The sequence below is a fragment of the Tiliqua scincoides genome, chromosome 1, assembly GCF_035046505.1.
Source record: "Tiliqua scincoides isolate rTilSci1 chromosome 1, rTilSci1.hap2, whole genome shotgun sequence".
Lineage (NCBI taxonomy): Eukaryota > Metazoa > Chordata > Lepidosauria > Squamata > Scincidae > Tiliqua > Tiliqua scincoides.
The window spans coordinates 241,961,766-241,982,701 of NC_089821.1; the positions used below are offsets into that span (position 1 = coordinate 241,961,766).

Sequence of the window (20,936 nt, forward strand, 5' to 3'; positions counted from 1 at the left end):
TGCTTTCCAGCACACTTTTCCAGCTGCAAGTAGTTTAACAATTTTTTATATTCTTAATTTCTTATATTCATCATTTTAAAAAATCACATTCAACTGGTATAATGTTTCTCTCACCTCATAGTTTTCCCTTTAAAAGAGAATTTCTGTCCACAATTCTAGCCTTATTCTAGCCTCTAGCTTTTAAGAACCACATCTGTCCATCTTTTTGTCAAATCCTTTGTATAGTGAAATCTTGTAGGCTGTTCAGCTCCTATGAACACTGCTATTTTGTCTGGATAAGAAGTTTATTTTCACAGGCATTGAGCAGTAGCTGTCATAACTGTCAAATAAAAATTTGTATCTGTTAGCTTTCCCAAATATATTGGAGATCGGTTTTCTGTTCTCAAGTCGGTATCAAAACAGTTGATTCACCAAAGGTGATCTGAAATGTAATAGTAGGATGGTGTGAATTGAGGAATAGGCAACTTTTTTCAAGGATATCCCAGTGGTGGGTGCATCCCATAGAGACATGGAAGGGCAACTCGGATCTTAAAAAATTACATTTTTTTAACCCCTGCTAATTGGGTAAGAGGCACTTTTTCAAGTGGGTGCTCCTTTATTTAGCAGGGGGAGAGTAACTGGCCCACCTCACCCCAGCACTGTCTGTTCTAGTGGCTGTCTGCTGGTATTCATTTGCATCTTTTTAGATTGTGAGCCCTTTTGGGACAGGGAGCCATTTAGTTATTTGATTTTTCTCTGTAAACCGCTTTGTGAACTTTGAGTTGAAAAGCGGTATATAAATACTGTTAATAATAATTTTCTACAGTTTATTTCACCTATTAGTTCAGGCTATCAGTTCAGACTTTCTTTTGCTGTGTTTGGGCTAAATTTTTGAGTTTTGTGCAGTGCCAGTGTAGTCAGTAGAACACCAATTGCTAAATTATTTTTATTCAGAGATTTCAAATCATTGAGATATTCTAAAATTTACACATCTTAGCTGTATCTGTACAAGGAAATGGTCTTGTTGCAATCACTCCAAGGAAAAGCACAGAAGGGTGCTAAAAATGGTGTTAAATGGGTATTTTAGACCAGACTGAAACACACTGAGCTCAGTTTTTTTAATAGAACAGATCATTGATCATATCTTGGGAGTTTGGTTATCGTGTGTTGGCTGCAGTTGGGCACACACAGGTCTATTTATAGAGGCAGGAGACAGCACTCCCATTATTGCAGTTATGAAACAACCTGATGGACTAATTAAGTAATTACAGAGATTATTTGAAGCTATATTAAGAGTGGGCTGTAAAAGAAGCATTTCAGTACTCGTTTATGCCTTTCTCTTCTCCTTTCCTTCTGTAAGGTTCAAATGGCATTTCAGAAAAGCTGGGAACGCTGGAGGCTGGAACACCTTAATGCCCAGAGAGACTGCAGTATGAAGCCACTGAAGTATCCAGCCAACAGCATAAGCAGTGGGGGCACCGTGGGGAGCACCGTCTATGCTGCTACTGGTCAAGCTACATTCAGCTAAGATTCCTGTTGAAGCAAGTGCAGTTGCTGGATCATCTAACCTGAGTAGTAGGAAGTGGAACTGTGAATGGCCCTGTAAATCCAGACAGACTTATTGGAAGAGGCCTTCTGAAGACTTGTGCCTCCATCGTTCATGGCTGCAGGCAGCTGGATATGCTTTAAAATATAGCAAACTGCTAATATAATCAGTGCATCTGGGGGCAGGGTGGGGGGAAATCTTGTCTAAAGTAAGTTTAAAGAGTTTCTTTTCTGTTACTCTCAGGAGCCTCCAGGTGTCCAGAGCCTAAACTTTGCACTGATGCAGTCACAAAGCATGAGGTTAATAGCTTATTAGTGCAAGTGGACAAGTTGAAAGCTTCATTGATTAAATTACAAGGAAGCAGCTTCTACAGACAAGAAAAACACTTTCTTTGGGGTACTGTAAAGCTAATCTTCATAAGTAGAAAGAAACAGCTTGGAGGTTATAAACATTTCAGGGCCATTCCAAGTTATAGCTTTATTAAGAAATGTTCAGTAATATGATTGGTTATTCCAGGTGACCTAGTGTCTCTCCTCACCCTTGGCTAGTCTCTGTGTTGCAGGGGAATATTTTCCCTCCACTCAACTGCAAAGTATTCATTAATAAGAACATAAGAACATAAGAACATAAGAACAGCCCCACTGGATCAGGCCATAGGCCCATCTAGTCCAGCTTCCTGTATCTCACAGCGGCCCACCAAATGCCCCAGGGAGCACACCAGATAACAAGAGACCTCATCCTGGTGCCCTCCCCTACATCTGGCATTCTGACTTAACCCATTCCTAAAATCAGGAGGTTGCGCATACACATCATGGCTTGTACCCCATAATGGATTTTTCCTCCAGAAACTCGTCCAATCCCCTTTTAAAGGCGTCTAGGCTAGACGCCAGCACCACATCCTGTGGCAAGGAGTTCCACAGACCAACCACCCGCTGAGTAAAGAAATATTTTCTTTTGTCTGTCCTAACCCGCCCAACACTCAATTTTAGTGGATGTCCCCTGGTTCTGGTATTATGTGAGAGTGTAAAGAGCATCTCCCTATCCACTCTGTCCATCCCCTGCATAATTTTGTATGTCTCAATCATGTCCCCCCTCAAGCGTCTCTTTTCTAGGCTGAAGAGGCCCAAACGCCGTAGCCTTTCCTCATAAGGAAGGTGCCCCAGCCCCGTAATCATCTTAGTCGCTCTCTTTTGCACCTTTTCCATTTCCACTATGTCTTTTTTGAGATGCGGCGACCAGAACTGGACACAATACTCCAGGTGTGGCCTTACCATAGATTTGTACAACGGCATTATAATACTAACCGTTTTGTTCTCAATACCCTTCCTAATGATCCCAAGCATAGAATTGGCCTTCTTCACTGCTGCCGCACATTGGGTCGACACTTTCATCGACCTGTCCACCACCACCCCAAGATCTCTCTCCTGATCTGTCACAGACAGCTCAGAACCCATCAGCCTATATCTAAAGTTTTGATTTTTTGCCCCAATGTGCATGACTTTACACTTACTGACATTGAAGCGCATCTGCCATTTTGCTGCCCATTCTGCCAGTCTGGAGAGATCCTTCTGGAGCTCCTCACAATCACTTCTGGTCTTTACCACTCGGAAAAGTTTGGTGTCATCTGCAAACTTAGCCACTTCACTGCTCAACCCTGTCTCCAGGTCATTTATGAAGAGGTTGAAAAGCACCGGTCCCAGGACAGATCCTTGGGGCACACCGCTTTTCACCTCTCTCCATTGTGAAAATTGCCCATTGACACCCACTCTCTGCTTCCTGGCCTCCAACCAGTTCTCAATCCACGAGAGGACCTGTCCTCTAATTCCCTGACTGTGGAGTTTTTTCAGTAGCCTTTGGTGAGGGACCGTGTCAAACGCCTTCTGAAAGTCCAGATATATAATGTCCACGGGTTCTCCCGCATCCACATGCCTGTTGACCTTTTCAAAGAATTCTATAAGGTTTGTGAGGCAAGACTTACCCTTACAGAAGCCATGCTGACTCTCCCTCATTTTAAAACATTTTCTCACAGTTAACAGGTCTGTAGCACTTTGCCGTGCCACATGTTCAGACATGGGCACCTCATGGCCAATGCCTTTGCCATTATTACTAATGAGCAACTCCTCGTTCTTCACACCATGGCATGTAAATGTTTTTGCTGAGCAAGGTACTCCCACCTGTAACCTTGTTGGGAGAACTTGCATACACTTGTAATATTTGGAAAGCATTCTGACAAACAGCAGTTCAATCCTCTTAGCCTTTTATGTATCTTCCTCCCTTTCAAAAAAGAAAAAAATTAGTGCTTGTATGCCCCTCCCTTCCTGTGCTGCTCTTCAGGGAAAAAAACTGTAGTAAACCTGATAAACAGTTTTCTGGCAACACAGCAACCTTCTCTCTGCCTTACCCCCTCTCCTCCCAGCAAGGACATTCTCCATTGTATAGACACAGAATATTGCACTAGCACCAGATCCCATTTGTCATTATAGTGCATTGTAGTGCAAGGACTAAAATAATTTTTGTGAAGCCTGTCAAATAATCTTGTAATAGCTGTCATGTTTGAATGCTAGAAACATGGAGATAATGTGCTACCCTTTGGTGTATGATTGTGAAGTTGTCTGAGAAATTTCTCATCTGGAAAACTTTAATTTTGTGTGTGGCTGACTCTTCTCCAGGTGATTAATGCATGTCCCTTCTGTTTCCATTAGTGTGCTTTTAAAAGTATCCTCTGCTCTTACCTCTTACATAGCCCTTTACTTTCAGAAGGTTGCAAAAATACTAGTTTGAACCTAAGTAATTAGTTCCTTGGTGGTGTTAGTATTTGAGTATGAATAATGGTCTCTGCTCCTTGTAGATAGAGAGGCAGCAAATGGAGTACAGATTGAGCCTCATTATTCGCGTGGGATCTGTTCCAAGCACTCACTTGGATGACAAAAAAAGCACTGTAGCGAATCAATTTAAAAAACAAAGTTTCTTTGCTCTGGTAATTTAAAAACAGCCTTGCTGGCCTTTGTGATGTAAGATAAGAGTCATTAACAAGACAATCCATCAATCAGTCCTCCTCCAAAGGCTTCACTCAGCCCCTCCCTTCACCAATGCAAAGGGATCACCTTTCTTTCACTGCTCAGGGGGAAGGGAGGGGTCACTTGGAGAGAGAAGGATTGATGGATTGTCAGCCAGCTCTCTCTCTCTCTCTCTCTCTCTCTCTCTCTCTCATTAAGGAGGCTATTAAAAGACTGTTTGGTTTTTTAAACTGATTTTAAAGGGATGCATTTTTCCCCTTCAGGGATCAGCACATTCCTTCTCATTTGCAAGGGCCATTTGTGTTGAGTCAAATCCATGTATAAAAAATCCGTGTATAAATAGGCTGGCTCTGTAATGAATAATACCTTTAATTGGGCTGTGAAGAAACTCATGTAGAACTTGTATTGTGGCACTATGATCTTTTGTGCATAGTGGTCTATGTATTTAGTTATGTATTATGTAAGAAAAAGTAGATTTTTTCTTATCTAGCCTTTTCCCTTTAAATGTCTTGTAGCTCTAGGTTGTTGTTGTTGTTACACTGGAAGTTAAGATCAAAAATGGGTCTGCTGAGCTTAGTAGCTATATTTTCAGCACTTTGGCCAGCTCACTATTCCTTGCTAGAGCCAGTCACATTGCTTCCTGTTGATAAGCATGTAATCTTTGTAATTAAGTACATTACTCAGCTGGAATCAATTAAAACTATATAAAGTCCCTGTTCTTTTTTTCAGTAAATCTGTTTCAGGGTGCCAGTCATTCCTAGAACATTCAGTGGCACATAAAGAAACTGGTTTCCCAGCATCTTATATATTAAGAACTTATTGATATAAATGGTTTGCCCTGCAGTGTTGATTTGAGGGATATTTGACTTGTCATCTGCACTGAAATTGTATTGAATTAATGATACTTTTTTTAAAAAATTAACTATTTGAAAAGAGAAAAATTAGAGATGATACTGATTTACATTCAAAGCAGAATTTGGTAGCAGATTTGAGGTGTAGCTTATAGTGGTTCTGGACCAGACTCCCTACCTCGCAGAATCTGCCAGGCTTCTGTGCATTCCTGATGTGCCCTGCAACAGAGGAGAATTCCTGAAACATAAGAACATAAGATGAGCCTTGGTGGATCAGGCCAAAGGCCCATCTAGTCCAGCTTCCCGTATCTCACAGTGGTCCTCAGAGCACAGATGCCTCGGAGAGCACACCACAAGATGTCTAAGAACATAAGAACAGCCCCACTGGATCGGGCCATAGGCCCATCTAGTCCAGCTTCCTATATCTCACAGTGGCCCACCAAATGCCCCAGGGAGCACAACAGATAACAAGAGACCTCATCCTGGTGCCCTCCCTTGCATCTGGCCTTCTGACATAGCCCATGTCTAAAATCAGGAGGTTGCGCATACACATCATGGCTTGTACCCTGTAATGGATTTTTTCCTCCAGAAACTTGTATTCCCTTGCATCTGGCATTCAGAGAGAGCCTCCTTCTAGAACCAGGGGATTGCATATATTCATCATGGCTTGTGACCTGTGATGAACTTTTCCTCCTGAAATCTGTCCAATCCCTTTCTAAAGGCATCTAAGTCAGGTGCCATCACCACATCCTGTGGCAAAGAGTTCCACATGCCAGGTAAAGAAATATTTTCTTTTGTCTGTTCTAAGTCTCCCAACACTCAATTTTAGTGGATGTCCCCTAGTTCTGATATCGTGTGAGAGGGAAAAGAACATCCCTCTATCTATCCTGCATAATTGTATGTGGAGATGCTGGGGTCACTGAAACCCACTGGAATCTAGTACATTTGCCAGAGATCTGGGCAATCCAGTACTGAGGTGAAAATTTAGGTGGATTTAAGAATATAAAATCTGGGCTACCAGTTTTTTTCAGTAACTAATCTTACAGATTAGCCACTAAACTTGTGGTAGTCAGAGCTGTAAACTATTAGATTGTCAGAGGTGCACCTCAGGTAGTTACTCCATTGCCTTTCCTTGGCAACTTTTTCTTTCGGTTTGTGGGAAAGGATAGTACAAAGTGTATGCTTATATGCAGGAATAATGAGTCTCTGTAAATGCTTATGGGTACAGTTTTTGCTAGAGACTTTTAAAACGAGGTGAAAAGTTTCTGGGACAGCAGTAGTTTCAAAGTCATACCCATTTATCCCTAAAAGAGGAAGGGATATACTTCTAAATCAGAAGCTGTGTAGACATTCCCCATGTTCAGCAAACTAACAAACTGAAATGGACAGATAACTAATGAAATAACAGATCTTGTATGACAAAATTCTGACAAAATCAGAATACTGGAATTTCTGTAGCATATCTTTATTTAGCTGGAAACAATGCCAGATGTTTTGTAGAAGTGTGAGAAATATTTCACTAAGCAGTTATTTGTTCCAAAATAAGCTTGATGTCTTTATAAAATTAGGTTTCATGCATAAACTAAACTTCCTTTTCCTTTCATTCTCACTAAAAATTGTGGCTAGGTATTGCTTAAAATATATATTACTGTTTAAACTTCCATTGAGTGTTCCCGTCCTTAAAGTTAATGCTCAGATACTTCTCTATTTCTTTCATTTGTTTGCCTCTATTTTTAATTTCTCTTTTGAAGACCCAGTTTGTAAACTAAAAGGAGAGATCTGAGCTTTCAGAAAGATACAGCCAATGGATGAGGAATGTTCCCATAGCTCAATCAGGTGTACTTATCTTGGTTTTCTAATCATGGGAATCGCCTTATGGCCTGTATTCAGCTTTCCTCTCTCCATTTTGGTCTTGCCTGGACCTACCTGTTTGGTTATGGAAGCCCTGCTGGCAAGGTTGGTTCAAAGGGGAGCATACAGGAGTAGGGTGAGTGATTAGAGTCACCACCAGACCTCAGTGTCTGTTCGTCCATCCCCTTAGAGCAACCAGAGATTTTTTTCCCAAGTATTTCACCCTATCAAGAAAGCTGCTGCTAGGAATATCCTCACTATTGTCCATATGCATCCACATTTTTTCCTGCCTGTTTGAAGATTTTCCATTCTATTGTTGTTCTTTCTCAGCCAGCTATTTTTCAGCTGCTGAATGTGTTCCCAGTAGACATGATACTGCTGCAGAGCATGCTACTCCTCCAGAAACTTAGATTAATCTGAGTAGACTGCTGCAGAGAAGAGCTATCAAATCTCTCTTCAGCATCTTCTCTTGGCTGCTGATAGCAGCCCAGAGAAACAAGGAGCAGTCTCTCATTACCAGCAGCCTGTTTATAATGTTTCCTGATCAGATTAGCACTGATAAGGTAAAGGAAAACTGTACATGCACCTATTTCTTCAAGCTGTTTTTGCTTCAGAATTTGTAGTATCTTTTTAGACTGCTCAGAAATGGATTGAGCAGCCCAAGGCACCAGCAACCTACTCGCTCACTGTGATTACACTTCAGAATGTACAGATGCATTCCATTCTTCTGCATACAAGTCCTGTTGACTTAATAGAACCTGTGAGGCACATAACTATGTGCAGGACTGCATTTATATCTATTTAAAATTAATGTGAGTGAAGAATGTTTCTGTCCTTATTTTAATATTGCATGTATTTAAGATTTTCAGAGGCAATTATATGTAAAAGAAATTTGAACTGTGTATGTGAATGTATTCTTGCTCATTTTCTTGCAAAATGTAATTTGTTAGATAGGTTTGGCATTTCTGGTGTTATCTATGTAGGCATCTTTCTTTGACCAATTTTATTTTTCTAACATAGCTGGCAACACGTCATTCACTGTACTAAATCTACTAAATCTGGTTTTGTTTTAATTTTGTCAAGCTTCGTTCCTATTCTACAGTGATTACCTCCCTTGTTTTTAACCTAGTACGTTACCCTATAGTGTAAAATACTTGGGCATGAATCAACTTGTGGCGCTAAATGCACAGCTTGAATAAATGTTCAAATAAAGTTTTAAAAAATCTGAATTTTATCTTACATTGGGTAAACTTCACATTGCAGTATTTTATATTACTGTGCTAGATCAAGAGTGATCTTTGGTCACCAAAGAAAATGTGGCTCAAACACATTGAGGAAGATATAAGGAACCAGTGATTGACCATCAACAAGGCTAGAAATATTGCCACAAATCACCACGAGTGGAAGCATGTCATAAATGACACCCAGATCCCAGCAGCCTATTTAATGAGGGGACGACCTGCTCCCGAAGCATCAGCTAGGGATTAAGAAAGAATAATAATCAGGAGTGATAGTTGCTAGTTGTTTATTCCCTCCCACCGCATTCCTCCATTCTGCTCATCCTCTCCCACGCACTAGCAAACAGGATTGTAATAAATGTCGTGAGCTGAACATTAAGTATCCCCTTCAAAATATTTGCAAAAGCTAGAGGAAGTGTAGCCTAAAGCAGTGTTCCCCAATCACCAGTGGGTTGCAACCTGATTGTTGATGGGTCCTGAAACTGACAGCTGCTATCTGACAAGGAAAATGAAACTCAGCTGCACTGTGCGTTTACATGTGAGTGAGTAGGTGACCGTGCCTCAGTCCATTTTAAAGAGCAGCAGCGATGCAACACCACCGAAATGGTCCTGATCCACTGAATGCAGGCCCCAAAAAACACTCAAGAATGAAGTCCCCCCAGCTGACAAATGTATTGAACCCTATGGAAAGTGAAACTGAGCCATGTGAAACTGAACTCATGAGTATGCAAACCTGCTTTGGCTTCTTTCTAAGACCAGGTGAAGGGGAATACAAGGCCACCAGAACAGTCCTGATACGATGAACATGGAGCTCAATAAATGCTCCAGCACATGGTCTCCTCCTCCATAGTAAAATGGTAAAACCAAAGGCTTGAGTGGTAAGGTGAAATTTTTTTTTAGTTTCGTAAAGCTAGGTGGGTCCTGACAGTGTCATTTCAAGAAAAGTCTGTCCCAATGCTAAAAATTTGCAAACTGGCCTTAGAGTAAATTGCAATATGCGTATATGTCACTGGCTCCAAAAATGTCTTGAGACAAAAATGCTGCAAAGCTGGCCTGTTTAAGAAGAGCTGCAAGGCAAACAGGCAGGCACTTCCCTGATGTTTCTGCATTGAAGTTGTCTTGCTAGTGATGGAAAAACATGCTTCTCCTGCCATATCAGAGGGTTCAAGGGACAGACAGGGCCCTAGTTCACTTGCAGCTTTGGAGGACAGCAGACACTTGCTGGTTTCAGGCCTGCTGTTCCTCTAGCAAACACAGATGGTTCAAATACAGGGTCTTATCTCACTTGTACAGAGTCCCAATAAGGGCAGAAAACATGGAGGAAATGACTGCTGTGTCTTTTTAATCAACCTATGCCCAAGTCTTGGTCAAAAGCTGCTGTGAGTTGCTTCCCTCCCCCCCCAAGACACCAAGGGGCATTTGCCTCTACCAAGTAGAAATCATGCCTGAAGCCAGACTAAGTTTTATTTCACAGCTATAACTGTATGATTTATACAGCTGCAATCTTCCATGTTTCAGTTTTGATTTAATATTTTTAATTGCTGCTCTGGGAGCAGCAATGCTGAAAGGTGGTCTATAAATCGCTAACAAAATAAGTGTCATGTCTTGCTTTTCTCAAGGTATGTTTTTGGAAACTGGAGGAGCATTTCCAACTTAAAGGTGTAATATGAAGTCAGACTAGTAGGCACTGCTTCAAGTTGAGATCTTGCTTGTCCAAAAATGGTGCCATCAATACAAACTGTTCTGTCCACCTTGGCTTAGTCTGGTGCCATATTTGGTAAATATGAGTACCGTTACATAATTTGGAAACCACATGCCATTGTTGCTTGGTCTTTAAAATACATCCTTAGTCATTACTGTTGCTTTAACATTAGAAACATCCCCATTTTACAACTCAGAAGCCCCTACAGATGTCCCTTGCTGGAAAGAGAGTTGGGAGGTAAAATAGGAAAGCCCAATTTTAATTTTCAGTTTGTGAACAAGTCCAAAGATATTGTGCATGAATGGTTACAAGCTTTTTGATTTTTAGGGGGGAAAAAAGTTCATAACTGTCTAGAACAGTGTATCCCAAACTAGGTCCTGACCCACCAGTAGGTCACAACCTGAGCGTTGGTGGGTCATGAACATGAAAATATATTGAACCCTATGGAAATGGAAACAAACTGAGTCACATGTGTGCATTTACTCAAAGCAGGCAACTGTGACTCAGTCCACTTTAAAGGGCAGGCCAAGAGGAACACACCACCACCAGAATGGTCCTGATCCAATGAACATAGGTCTCAAAAAACACTCAAGAAGGAAGTCTCCCCTCCCCGACAAGAAAAATGTATTGAGCCCTATGGAAACTGAGCCACATGTCCATGTTTACTCATGAGTAGGCAAACATGCCTCAGCTCCTATCAAAGACCGGGGAAAGGGAATGCAAGGCCACCAGATGAACATGGAGCTCAACAAACACTCCCAAAGGCAGTAATCGACCCAGTAGTTTAAAAGGATAAAAACCAGAGGCTTGAGCTGCTGGTAAGGTGAAACTTTTTTTAAAGTCTTATAAAGCTAGGTGTGAGACACCCTCCCCCCAGAGTGATGTTTTAAAAAGTGGAGCCCAGTGCTAAAAGGAACCAATCTAGAAAATGTAGTGCAGTGGTTGCAAACTTTACATGAAGCTTGGGAACCCTGTAAGTTAGTACAGAAATAATTTTACAGGAATCCGTGTACTAGATCTGCAGGGGTTTTTTCCCTTTGGAGAAAAATATCTAGCAAGATGGATTGCTTGCTCTGGAGCAGGAATCCTGTCTCTAGAGGAGGAAACTTTAGGACAGAACTCAACAAATTCCAGGTCACAACAGCAACTCAACATATCTTCACTGTCATAAGGCAGCAACTGAGAGGCATGTAGTTGTTGTTGCAGCTGTTGGGTGCTGTAGCAGAAGGGCAGCAGCAAAAGCCAGCAGGCTGCGATACATGCAAGAGTTGTCTTTGCTGGGAAGAGGAGAGGGGGGCTTGTTTAGGAAGGAGTCTCTTACACTCAGGTGTGTGCATCACAGAAAACCCACATCCTCTCCTCTCACCCACAGGCCCTCTATTTGGGTTGTATGTGCATCTCTCTCTCTCTCCCTTCACCCTAACAGCCAGGGTGGGGGGGGGAAGAGTATTTTATAGCAGATGTCTTTTGTAGTAAGCCGGTTAAGTTCAATGGGACTTTAAACACACATGTGTGTATGCATTGCAGTCTTAATATCATGAAGGTTAACAAAAACAGTTTCTTGAAGCAATCTCGTTTATTTTTGGCCCAAAGCCTTTAAGACCTTATTACTATCTATCACAGTACCATTTGCCAAGTTTTCCTACCATCACAGGAGCTGTAAATTTACTTTTTAATGTTTATATTTAAAATCTAATTTACATCATTCAGTGGTGGCACATGTGTCTTGGGGGGGGGGCCTTAAAATATAAAACCCTGAGAGCTGCAAAACCTGTCTAGCTCCTAAATTTGGGAGCTGGCTTCTAGTTCCAAAGCACATTTGTCATGTGCTGCTTTAAGATCCATTTCATTGTTTCCAATTAAGCATTTTACTAATATAAATAATTGCATCAAGAATAAGCTTGGACTTGCAGAGTTATGTGGAAGGCTTTTCCTCATGACCTGGTATCTACTCAGGTTAATATACCCATTGCAAAAATGGACATTAATAACTGCCCTCAACCATTCATCCTGTGCAGAAATTGCTGGTCTAGGCACAATAATTTTTAGTTCACCACAGGGGAAAAAAGGGTCGTTTGACTCAGATTTTACATACTGACAGCTTCCTTTTATCTTGTAATACATAGATTCTGAATAAGAGGATCAGCAGCTAGACATTTGTTTAAAAAAACATAGCTTTTAAGGTGAAAAAATGTCACCATTCCATTTAATTCTGGTAAGAAGAAAGGACTGTTCATATTAGTTATGGACTAGATGTGTGCCAACACCTGGGACCACCGGCTATCTGTCGGCTAAGGGCCGATATTGTAGTTCTCTCTCAAACTGTTCTGCTGTAAGCGTTCCTTGGATAGCTTCACAGCCTGGGTTAAACACTGAATAAGCACTTCTTTCTCCATTCTTTCTTTCACTAGGGCTCCGAGTTCCCACATAGATCCAATAAAACATAGACAGGACAAAATAAGGCAAACCAAACTCCAGTTCCACGAACAGTCCTAGTAAAACCAGCCAGAGTAGAAACTTGAGAAAGGTCACATTTATCAGAAAATAATGGGCCCACCATGGTGGAGGGGATGCAATAGTTGGGGCCTCAGCACTTTCTCTTCTAAGCTTGGTTTCCTAGGAAATAAAACCAATAAAAGATGCGAAGTTATTCATGCAATAAACATAATGTGTACGGTAAAAGAAAATCCACTTATTTTTAGCCCGGAGAAAAGCAAGTAATTAAGTAGTAGGGAAATATATAACAGGATATCAGAAAGAGAAAGGAATTACCATATTTCATCCTTGGTTGTACGGATAGGACAGGCAATAGTTTTAATTTACAGAGAAGGTGACTATATGTTAGAAAGTTCTAACTATAAGTAGCAATGAAATGGGCATCAGAAGAGGCTACGGAATCTCCTTCCTCAAGGATTTCAAAAGCAGATTGGAAAGGCAACTGCCACAGATGGCTTTAGGTATAAAGTAACTTTCTTCAGGACCAATGTCAAACATAAGTTGATGATCCAACACATTTTTATAACACCAGGAATATTCAAACCCTTGCAACAAAATACCACCATGATGAAGTTTATGACAAGTAATAAATAGTAGAAATAAAAGGACATTCAGAGCAAGAGAATCTTTAAAGATGAGTACTTGGACCAGGGCATTTTAGTTAAAATTCATACAGAATCTAAAGACTTTGACAAATTAATGGGTAGTAAAAGCCAATGCCTACTGAAGTTTCAGAAGGCTGTCACCACAGATTTTTTCCCCAAACCTTTCCCAAGAATTGTAGGTTGCCATATTGGTCCATAAGAAAGACAGCCAAAGTCACAGCCTGCTAACATTTTGACTAAGATCATCCAAAATGTCACAAAGTCATGGACAGCAACTTTCAAGTTCTCCAAAAGCCTTCATCAGGCTGGATGTAAAGCAAACCAAAAGGGGGGGAGGAGAAAAAAAGAAGAAAGTTGAGCATGCCCTAGATCCCCCAAAGTCTGATTTTACCAAGTAAGTGAACTGTCCCCTCTTAGCAGTTGGTCTTTTGCCCAGCTGCTCTGGAATGCCAATCACCCCTAGAGCTCTGTGCCAGCAACAATTCACTGCTGCACTAAAGTCAAAACTTGCCCTCCATTCCTGGATACTAAAAACCTCAGCCTTTGATGGAAGACATCATGAAAAGCAGTATAATGCACATTTGGGCACAGCCCATATGGTGACATACTGAACTCCCTCCTGCCCATATAAAACTGGACCAAGGAGACTTGAATTCAAATTCCTGCTTGTCCATGCAACTCACTGTGGGCAAGCTAAGATCAATCTAGCCGTGACAGGGCTGGTGCAGAGACAACTCACATAAACTACCATGAGCATCTTAGAGGCAGAACGGCAAAAGAAAATTCTCATCAATTAAAAACATATGATGTCTCAGCAGAGACCAAGTACACCAGAAGAACAGCATCAAACCTTTCCTAGAGGGGAAGAGTGGTACTGGCAGAATCCCTCCAAAGGGAAATAAGGTAGGGTTTATAAATACACAAAGGGATTGTCTAATATTGTGCCACTCATTCCTAAAAGTGGGGCAGCTTCATGCTTGAATGCTCCTTCATGAAACACCCTGTTCATGTAGAAGTGTGTGTAATGCAAAAGAGCAAAGAGACTGACTTGCAGATCAGGACTTCCTTGGTCTGAATCTCACCTCTGCCTTTAACTCATTAGGTGACCTGAAGCAAACCCTTTCCTCCTAACCTTGGCTCCCCAGCTGCAATACAAGTACCTTACAGAGTTTACACAATAAGAGAATGCTATATGCCCAGTACAATTGCTTTGGGGAATGACAGGTTGGGGGCCCTAGTCTCTAGAGCAGTGGTTCTGAAACATTTAGCACCAGGACCCACTTTTTAGAATGAGAAACAGTTCAGACCCACTGGAGTGAAGTCATGACCGGAAATGACATTATCAAGTAGGAAAATTTGTAACAATTCTACCAATCCTACCCACCTATACCCAGGAGTAAATCCCATTTACTATCATTGTTAAAAGCATATACACAGTAGCCTGTTAAAAGTACAGATGTGTAACATTTCCTCAAATGCATTAAATGCCTACTGAAGTTGTAGGCATTTACCAGTCACATACCCTGGTAGCAGCAGATCTAATGCATTAAAAATAGAATATTGAAATGAATGGGTACCCATCTAGTGGGTCCCGATTCACAGTTTGAGAAACTGTTCTAGAGCAAGATCCAAGGGCACAAGACACAGCCACCTTGTGCAGCTGAACAGGGGCCCAATCCTATCCAATTTTCCATTGCTGTGCAGCTGCGCCAACGGGGCCTGCACTGCATCCCGTGATGGTGAGGCCTCCTCAACGTGAGGGGAGATTTGTTCTCTTTTCTCAGGGCTGCATTGCAGCTGCACTGGAGCTGGAAAGCTGGATAGGATCTGGCCCTTCCTCTCTAGGTCTGGTAAGTACCGACCACCTGAGAGCCACCATATATGCTGCCCAGAGCTCCAGGACGCAATGAACTCCTTTCCCAACACAAGAAGCCTAAACAGAGCAGCTCTCTCTCTGCCTGCAGGGGCGGTTGTGGGAGGCTGGAGCTCTGCAGGCACCACCAGCTGCTTTTCTGGCTGGGTCATAACTAGCGCTGCTTTGCTGCAGAAGCTGCCAGGTCCCGAGCCTGGCACATGCATGGTCGGGATGGGGAAGGAGCGCCCCTGCCTGTCAGCGCAACTCAGTGGCCCTCCTGTGCAGGTCTACTCAGCAGTCAGTTCCACTGTAGTCAGTGGCCTTACTCCCAGGGAAGTACGGACAGGACTGCAGCCTGAGAGCCCCACCCTCTGCATGTCTACTCAGAAGGCAGTCCCATTCTGGTCAATGGGGCTTCCTCCCAGGAAAGCGTGACCAGACCGCGGCCCAAGAGGCAGCCTTGCGGCGGCCACGCCCTACGCTCGCCGCGAGTCTAGCGCTGCACGTGTGAACGGACCCAGCAAGCGGGGCGAGGCTGCCGCTCAGCAGGCAGCAGCGAGGGAGAAGCGGCCGAGCAGGACGGAGGCGGAGTCTCGCGTGCCGTCGTGTCACCAACCTCGGCCTGGGCCTGTTCCGTCGCTGGCGCCGCCGCGGCCTCTCCCAGGGGCTTCGCCGGGCCAGCGCGGCGGGCAGCGCGGAAGGCGGCCAGTCTCTGCTCCATGGAGGCGGAAGCGCGGCCTCCGCAAGGCGCCGACCGTGCAGTCGCGGCCCCGCTCCGGGAGAGCCGCCCCGAGGGTGGGCCCGGGGGAGGAGCCGCTCGCGCCGGCCAGGTGGCCGCCCTGCCTGCCTGCCTGACGAAGGCGGCGGACCCGGCAGAGCCCTTTCAGACGGCACTGCTGGCCCCTTCCTGGGTGGAAGCCCCATTGACTCTAAGGGACTGACTTCTGAGTAGGCACGCAGAGGAAGGGGCTCGGGCACAGTCCACTCCACGCTTTCCTGGGAGGAAGCCCCATTGACTCTAATGGGACTGACTTCTGAGTAGGCACGCTTTTCAAAGCCTGAAGTGGACAACTAATTGCTGGGGGTCTGCGTTCTACTCGCACTGAATGGCCTGACTGCCCCCTTGATCCTTGGCCCAGCCTCACCGCAGACCCACAAAACCCCTTCTGTCCTTCCTGGCGTGCAACCAAATCGACAGAACGCTTGGTTGTGTTGAATATTTCCCCCCTCTGCGTGTGTTTGCGCTGAATGACTTTAATTTTGATTCCCCTCCCCTGTATCCCCACAGTAAAGGTGTTTGTTGCGCCTTCCCCCACCCCGCGCCTCCCTTGTTTTTTCCAGCTGAACCATTGAGCTATGCCGTAGGCCACTGCACAGGGTTCCAGCACATGAGATGTGTATCTCCCAAGTGCACGTGATAAACATGTTTGAACGTTTAGTCCTTTTTTCATGTGCTTTTTCCCTGCTCAAAACTCATTCACGTGGCTTTTTCAGTTCCTCCCCTCCAGCCCTGCAAATTTCAAATGCTTAGTAGGGTGAACTTGAACAGAAATGACATGCAGGGCTAGGGTTATGTGCCCTATCTCACTGTTTCTTCACTCAATTAATGCTTTCTGAAGGAGCTTCACTTAAGCCATTTCTGCTCAACGTTGCATATACACAACAGGAACCAAATGTGTACACCTGTGGGCTGGACAAAAATGGTTAAAAAAAATAGGGGTTTATCATAGGTTTTTGCATAAGATGTAATAAGAGGGAGGCTATTAATGGATTTGGATTTTAGTACAAAAATTACTAGAAAAGGCACTTTTGTAAGGCCAAAGGACTATGGGAGACTAATGGCTAAAATCTTGCCATTTTAGCATGATTAATCTTTCCGAATGTTCCTAATTATCTGGTTTGTTAAATTACATTTCCAAGTAATTTTACATGGAGCAGTTCTTCCCAAAGGTCATTACCTCTATCACCATTATAATCTTTATCTGGCCAGCCAGAACCTGCCCCCCACGCTCTTTTATGATCAGAAATTATTTGAATAAGTATAACCTATTAAAGACCATAGTGTGTAATAAGCTGACCTATTTGAGTATGTTTGCCAAAGGCTCTCCACTGAAACTAAAATTTCCACGTAGGTTATCTAAAAGTGTCTACTCACTTGAATCAAATGTATTTGCAATAACTTTTCCAGTTTCTAATTCATTTCCTAAGTATTTAATGGCTATGCAGCAAGAGGTCCTAAAGGGTTCCAGTAGAGTACTTGACCTGTTGGCTCACCCTTCATCATTTTTGCCCTATGTTTGTGGCTCATGATGGGAAATTCATGTTTTTTTCATTTGCTTTGCAATGCATTTGTTATTTTATTTAATAAGTAATGAAAATAATTGGAGAGGAAGTGATTTTTATTAACGTTTTATGTACTGAAATGTTTGCAGTTGTGCTGCAGACAAGGAAGCTCTGGATCTTTGAGGGATACTGTCAAACGCTAAATAGTAACATGGTTTTTAGATCTTTAGATCTGTTGACCAAATAGAGAACATTTAAAATGTTCATATTAGATGCTTCAGCTCCCACCATAATCCAGAACACAGTAATGATTTTAATACAGACCACTGTTGTGATGTTTGGAGAATGGTGGTGGAATTCTCAGTGAAGTGGCTCATACCAGAAAATTAAAGAGATACAGTATGTACAGACGCAGGGCCCAACCCTATCCAGCTTTCCAGCATTGATGCAGCTACAATGCAGCCCCAAGGCAAAGGAACGAACATTTCCTTACCTGGAGGAGGCCTCTGTGACTATTCCCCCACTGCAGGATGCAGCACAACACCCCCTTGGCACCGCTGCATTCCTGCTGGAAAATTGGATAGGATTGGGCCTTTAGGTGGCAATCCTATACACTTTTAGCTGTAAGTCCCATGGGCCCAATAGAACTGAATCAGTATGCATAGGATTGCACTATGTTGTCAAGGTAAATAGATCACACTTGCACACATAAATACGTGAACATAAGAGAGGCCATATATGCTTATTGCTAACATTTGGTACATGTATAGTTAACTCAAGGTAACACTTAAAGTAATGAAATGCTGTGCTATAACTTAGGTTTAGCAGTTTTTTCACTGGGGAGTCTGGGAAATTAAAACGAGACCATATATCATAGAAATCAAATACTGTGTTTGAATGTTATTAAGTGGAGTTGGAAATTCATCCACATCTCTTAGAGCAGTAGTTCTCAAACTATAGGGTAGTTCCTCTTGAGATGTGCAAAATACCTGGAAAGGCAGGCCACAGAGTTCGAGCAGCAGGTGGATCTGTGCTTCCATTAGTGATCTGAAGTTTGATTGTTCATTGCTCCCTAGAACATCCTGGTTTATCAACACTGGGTGTGTGAAAATTACTGCCCCCCCCCACTCTCCCATCACCCCAACCTGCAGTTGTCAGGGGTTGGAGGAGATTAGTGTTGGATAAGTCTCCCAAATCTCAAATCCTTGCCCTCAGTTACAGACTGTATAAATGCTAAGCAAGATCATCGTTTGGTAGACAAGCATCTGCTTTGCATAATCCCCCAACATTTTCAGGTAGGGCAGAGAAAAAATTCTGCTCTGAAAATTTGGAGAGCTGCTGCCAGCCAGGGTGGACAGTACTAAGCTAGTTGAACCAATGACTCAGTATAAGGCAGTTTCTTTTGTAGTACTGTATGCAAGGTAGTCTGCAAATTGGACTATGGAATAGATGATTGATGCTCATGTTGTTTTGTTTTGTGAAGAAGAAGGATGGCCTGACGGTACAGTAAATTTAGAAGGGGGCCTTGTGCTCAAAATTTTTGAAAATCACGGCTTCAGAGAGAACTCAATATGTACTTCATCCTTGTGATTGCTTTGTGCCTTCTGTTCACACCTTGAGTAGCAACTAAGCATTTGATTAGTAGCCATTTCCAGCTACTGCGGTGTGTTCAGATGCTGCATCCTCCCAAAAGTATTTGGCAAGGAATTAGGAGTATTCCCAAACAATCGGGGTCGGTTCAACACTTTGACTTTATAAATTCTTTGCTTATGGCCTCATCCTGAAAGTGGTAATTAGGTTTTACATCACCTCTGACTATAATTCCTGAATTGGGGAGGCAGCTACTTGGTTTCAGAGAAATTTTTATCACTCAGAATTACCAGGTGGAATGTAAGCACTGGAAGGTTCATAAAGTTCCTTCCTCACTTTAAGCTGACCGAACAGTAAGAGACTTGCTCAAATCCCCAGGTTTACATTTCAACCAAGTCATCAGCTGCTGTTCGATCATTGTGACTGTACTGGTGAATAAAGGCCTGAAGAAGCCATTTATTAAGTTCTGTACAGCTTCTCCCAGAGGTTTAGCCCAATCAAAGACAAATCATTTAGGGCTTGCTGTTCTGTAGCTCTGCTGGCCACACATTTTGTCTATTCCAGCCAATTTTGTGCATGTCAAACTGTTCCGAAATAATATTAATGATGAGCAAATCTCATTTGTTTTCTTGGGTACAGATGGATTCATCTAATTTATTGAGAAACTGCCTCCTGTGTGACATGTATATCTATGCACCCTGACTTGCTAAATGCTTCCAATAAAAAGAGACAGCTGATTATTAAATTAATGATCTAGCTTCATTAGTTCAGTGCAGCTGAGGGAGCTATGTCTGCATTAGAAGAAGTTGGCATGGCTGTTTGTGCAAAGGACTGCACCTTTGTATGTGGACTTACCTCTTAAGAACATAAGAACAGCCCCACTGGATCAGGCCATAGGCCCATCTAGTCCAGCTTCCTGTATCTCACAGCGGCCCACCAAATGCCCCAGGGAGCACACCAGATAACAAGAGACCTCATCCTGGTGCCCTCCCCTACATCTGGCATTCTGACTTAACCCATTTCTAAAATCAGGAGGTTGCGCATACGCATCATGGCTTGTACCCCATAATGGATTTTTCCTCCAGAAACTCGTCCAATTCCCTTTTAAAGGCGTCTAGGCTAGACGCCAGCACCACATCCTGTGGCAAGGAGTTCCACAGATCGACCACACGCTGAGTAAAGAAATATTTTCTTTTGTCTGTCCTAACCCGTCCAACACTCAATTTTAGTGGATGTCCCCTGGTTCTGGTATTATGTGAGAGTGTAAAGAGCATCTCCCTATCCACTCTGTCCATTCCCTGCATAATTTTGTATGTCTCAATCATGTCCCCCCTCAAGCGCCTCTTTTCTAGGCTGAAGAGGCCCAAACGCCGTAGCCTTTCCTCATAAGGAAGGTGCCGCAGCCCTGTAATCATCTTAGTCGCTCTCTTTTGCACCTTTTCCATTTCCACTATGTCTTTTTTGAGATGCGGCGACCAGAACTGGACACAATACTCCAGGTGTGGCCTTACCATCGATTTGTACAACGGCATTATAATACTAGCCGTTTTGTTCTCAATACCCTTCCTAATGATCCCAAGCATAGAATTGGCCTTCTTCATTGCCGCCGCACATTGGGTCGACACTTTCATCGACCTGTCCACCACCACCCCAAGATCTCTCTCCTGATCTGTCACAGACAGCTCAGAACCCATCAGCCTATATCTAAAGTTTTGATTTTTTGCCCCAATGTGCATGACTTTACACTTACTGACATTGAAGCGCATCTGCCATTTTGCTGCCCATTCTGCCAGTCTGGAGAGATCCTTCTGGAGCTCCTCACAATCACTTCTGGTCTTTACCACTCGGAAAAGTTTGGTGTCGTCTGCAAACTTTGCCACTTCACTGCTCAACCCTGTCTCCGGGTCATTTATGAGGAGGTTG

The 20,936-nt window shown here is 43.0% G+C and overlaps 2 protein-coding genes across 2 annotated transcripts in view; one reads left to right on the plus strand and one right to left on the minus strand.

The window, feature by feature from the left end:
* Positions 1–1,507, plus strand: part of GLP1R (glucagon like peptide 1 receptor) — a 138,377-nt gene extending 136,870 nt beyond the window's left edge. Inside the window, exon 20 of the mRNA XM_066623204.1 lies at positions 1,340–1,507. Within this exon, the coding sequence (XP_066479301.1) occupies positions 1,340–1,507 (168 nt within the window). The remainder of the gene's footprint in view (positions 1–1,339) is intronic.
* Positions 1,508–11,736: 10,229 nt separating this feature from the next.
* Positions 11,737–15,919, minus strand: SAYSD1 (SAYSVFN motif domain containing 1). Its single transcript, XM_066611622.1, has 2 exons — positions 15,757–15,919; positions 11,737–12,800 (listed from the first exon to the last, which is right to left on the minus strand). The coding sequence occupies exons 1-2, from the start codon at positions 15,859–15,861 to the stop codon at positions 12,465–12,467; spliced, it is 441 nt and encodes a 146-aa protein (XP_066467719.1). The 5' UTR covers positions 15,862–15,919; the 3' UTR covers positions 11,737–12,464.
* Between the last annotated feature and the right edge of the window lie 5,017 nt (positions 15,920–20,936).

Bases quoted from the DNA above. Each gene is read 5' to 3' on its own strand.
- SAYSD1 (XM_066611622.1), bottom strand. From the start codon at position 15,861: ATGGAGCAGAGACTGGCCGCCTTCCGCGCTGCCCGCCGCGCTGGCCCG. The intron at 12,801-15,756 runs GTTGGTGACACG...TTTATTTCCTAG, and splicing joins CGGAACAGGCCCAGGCCGAG to GAAACCAAGCTTAGAAGAGA.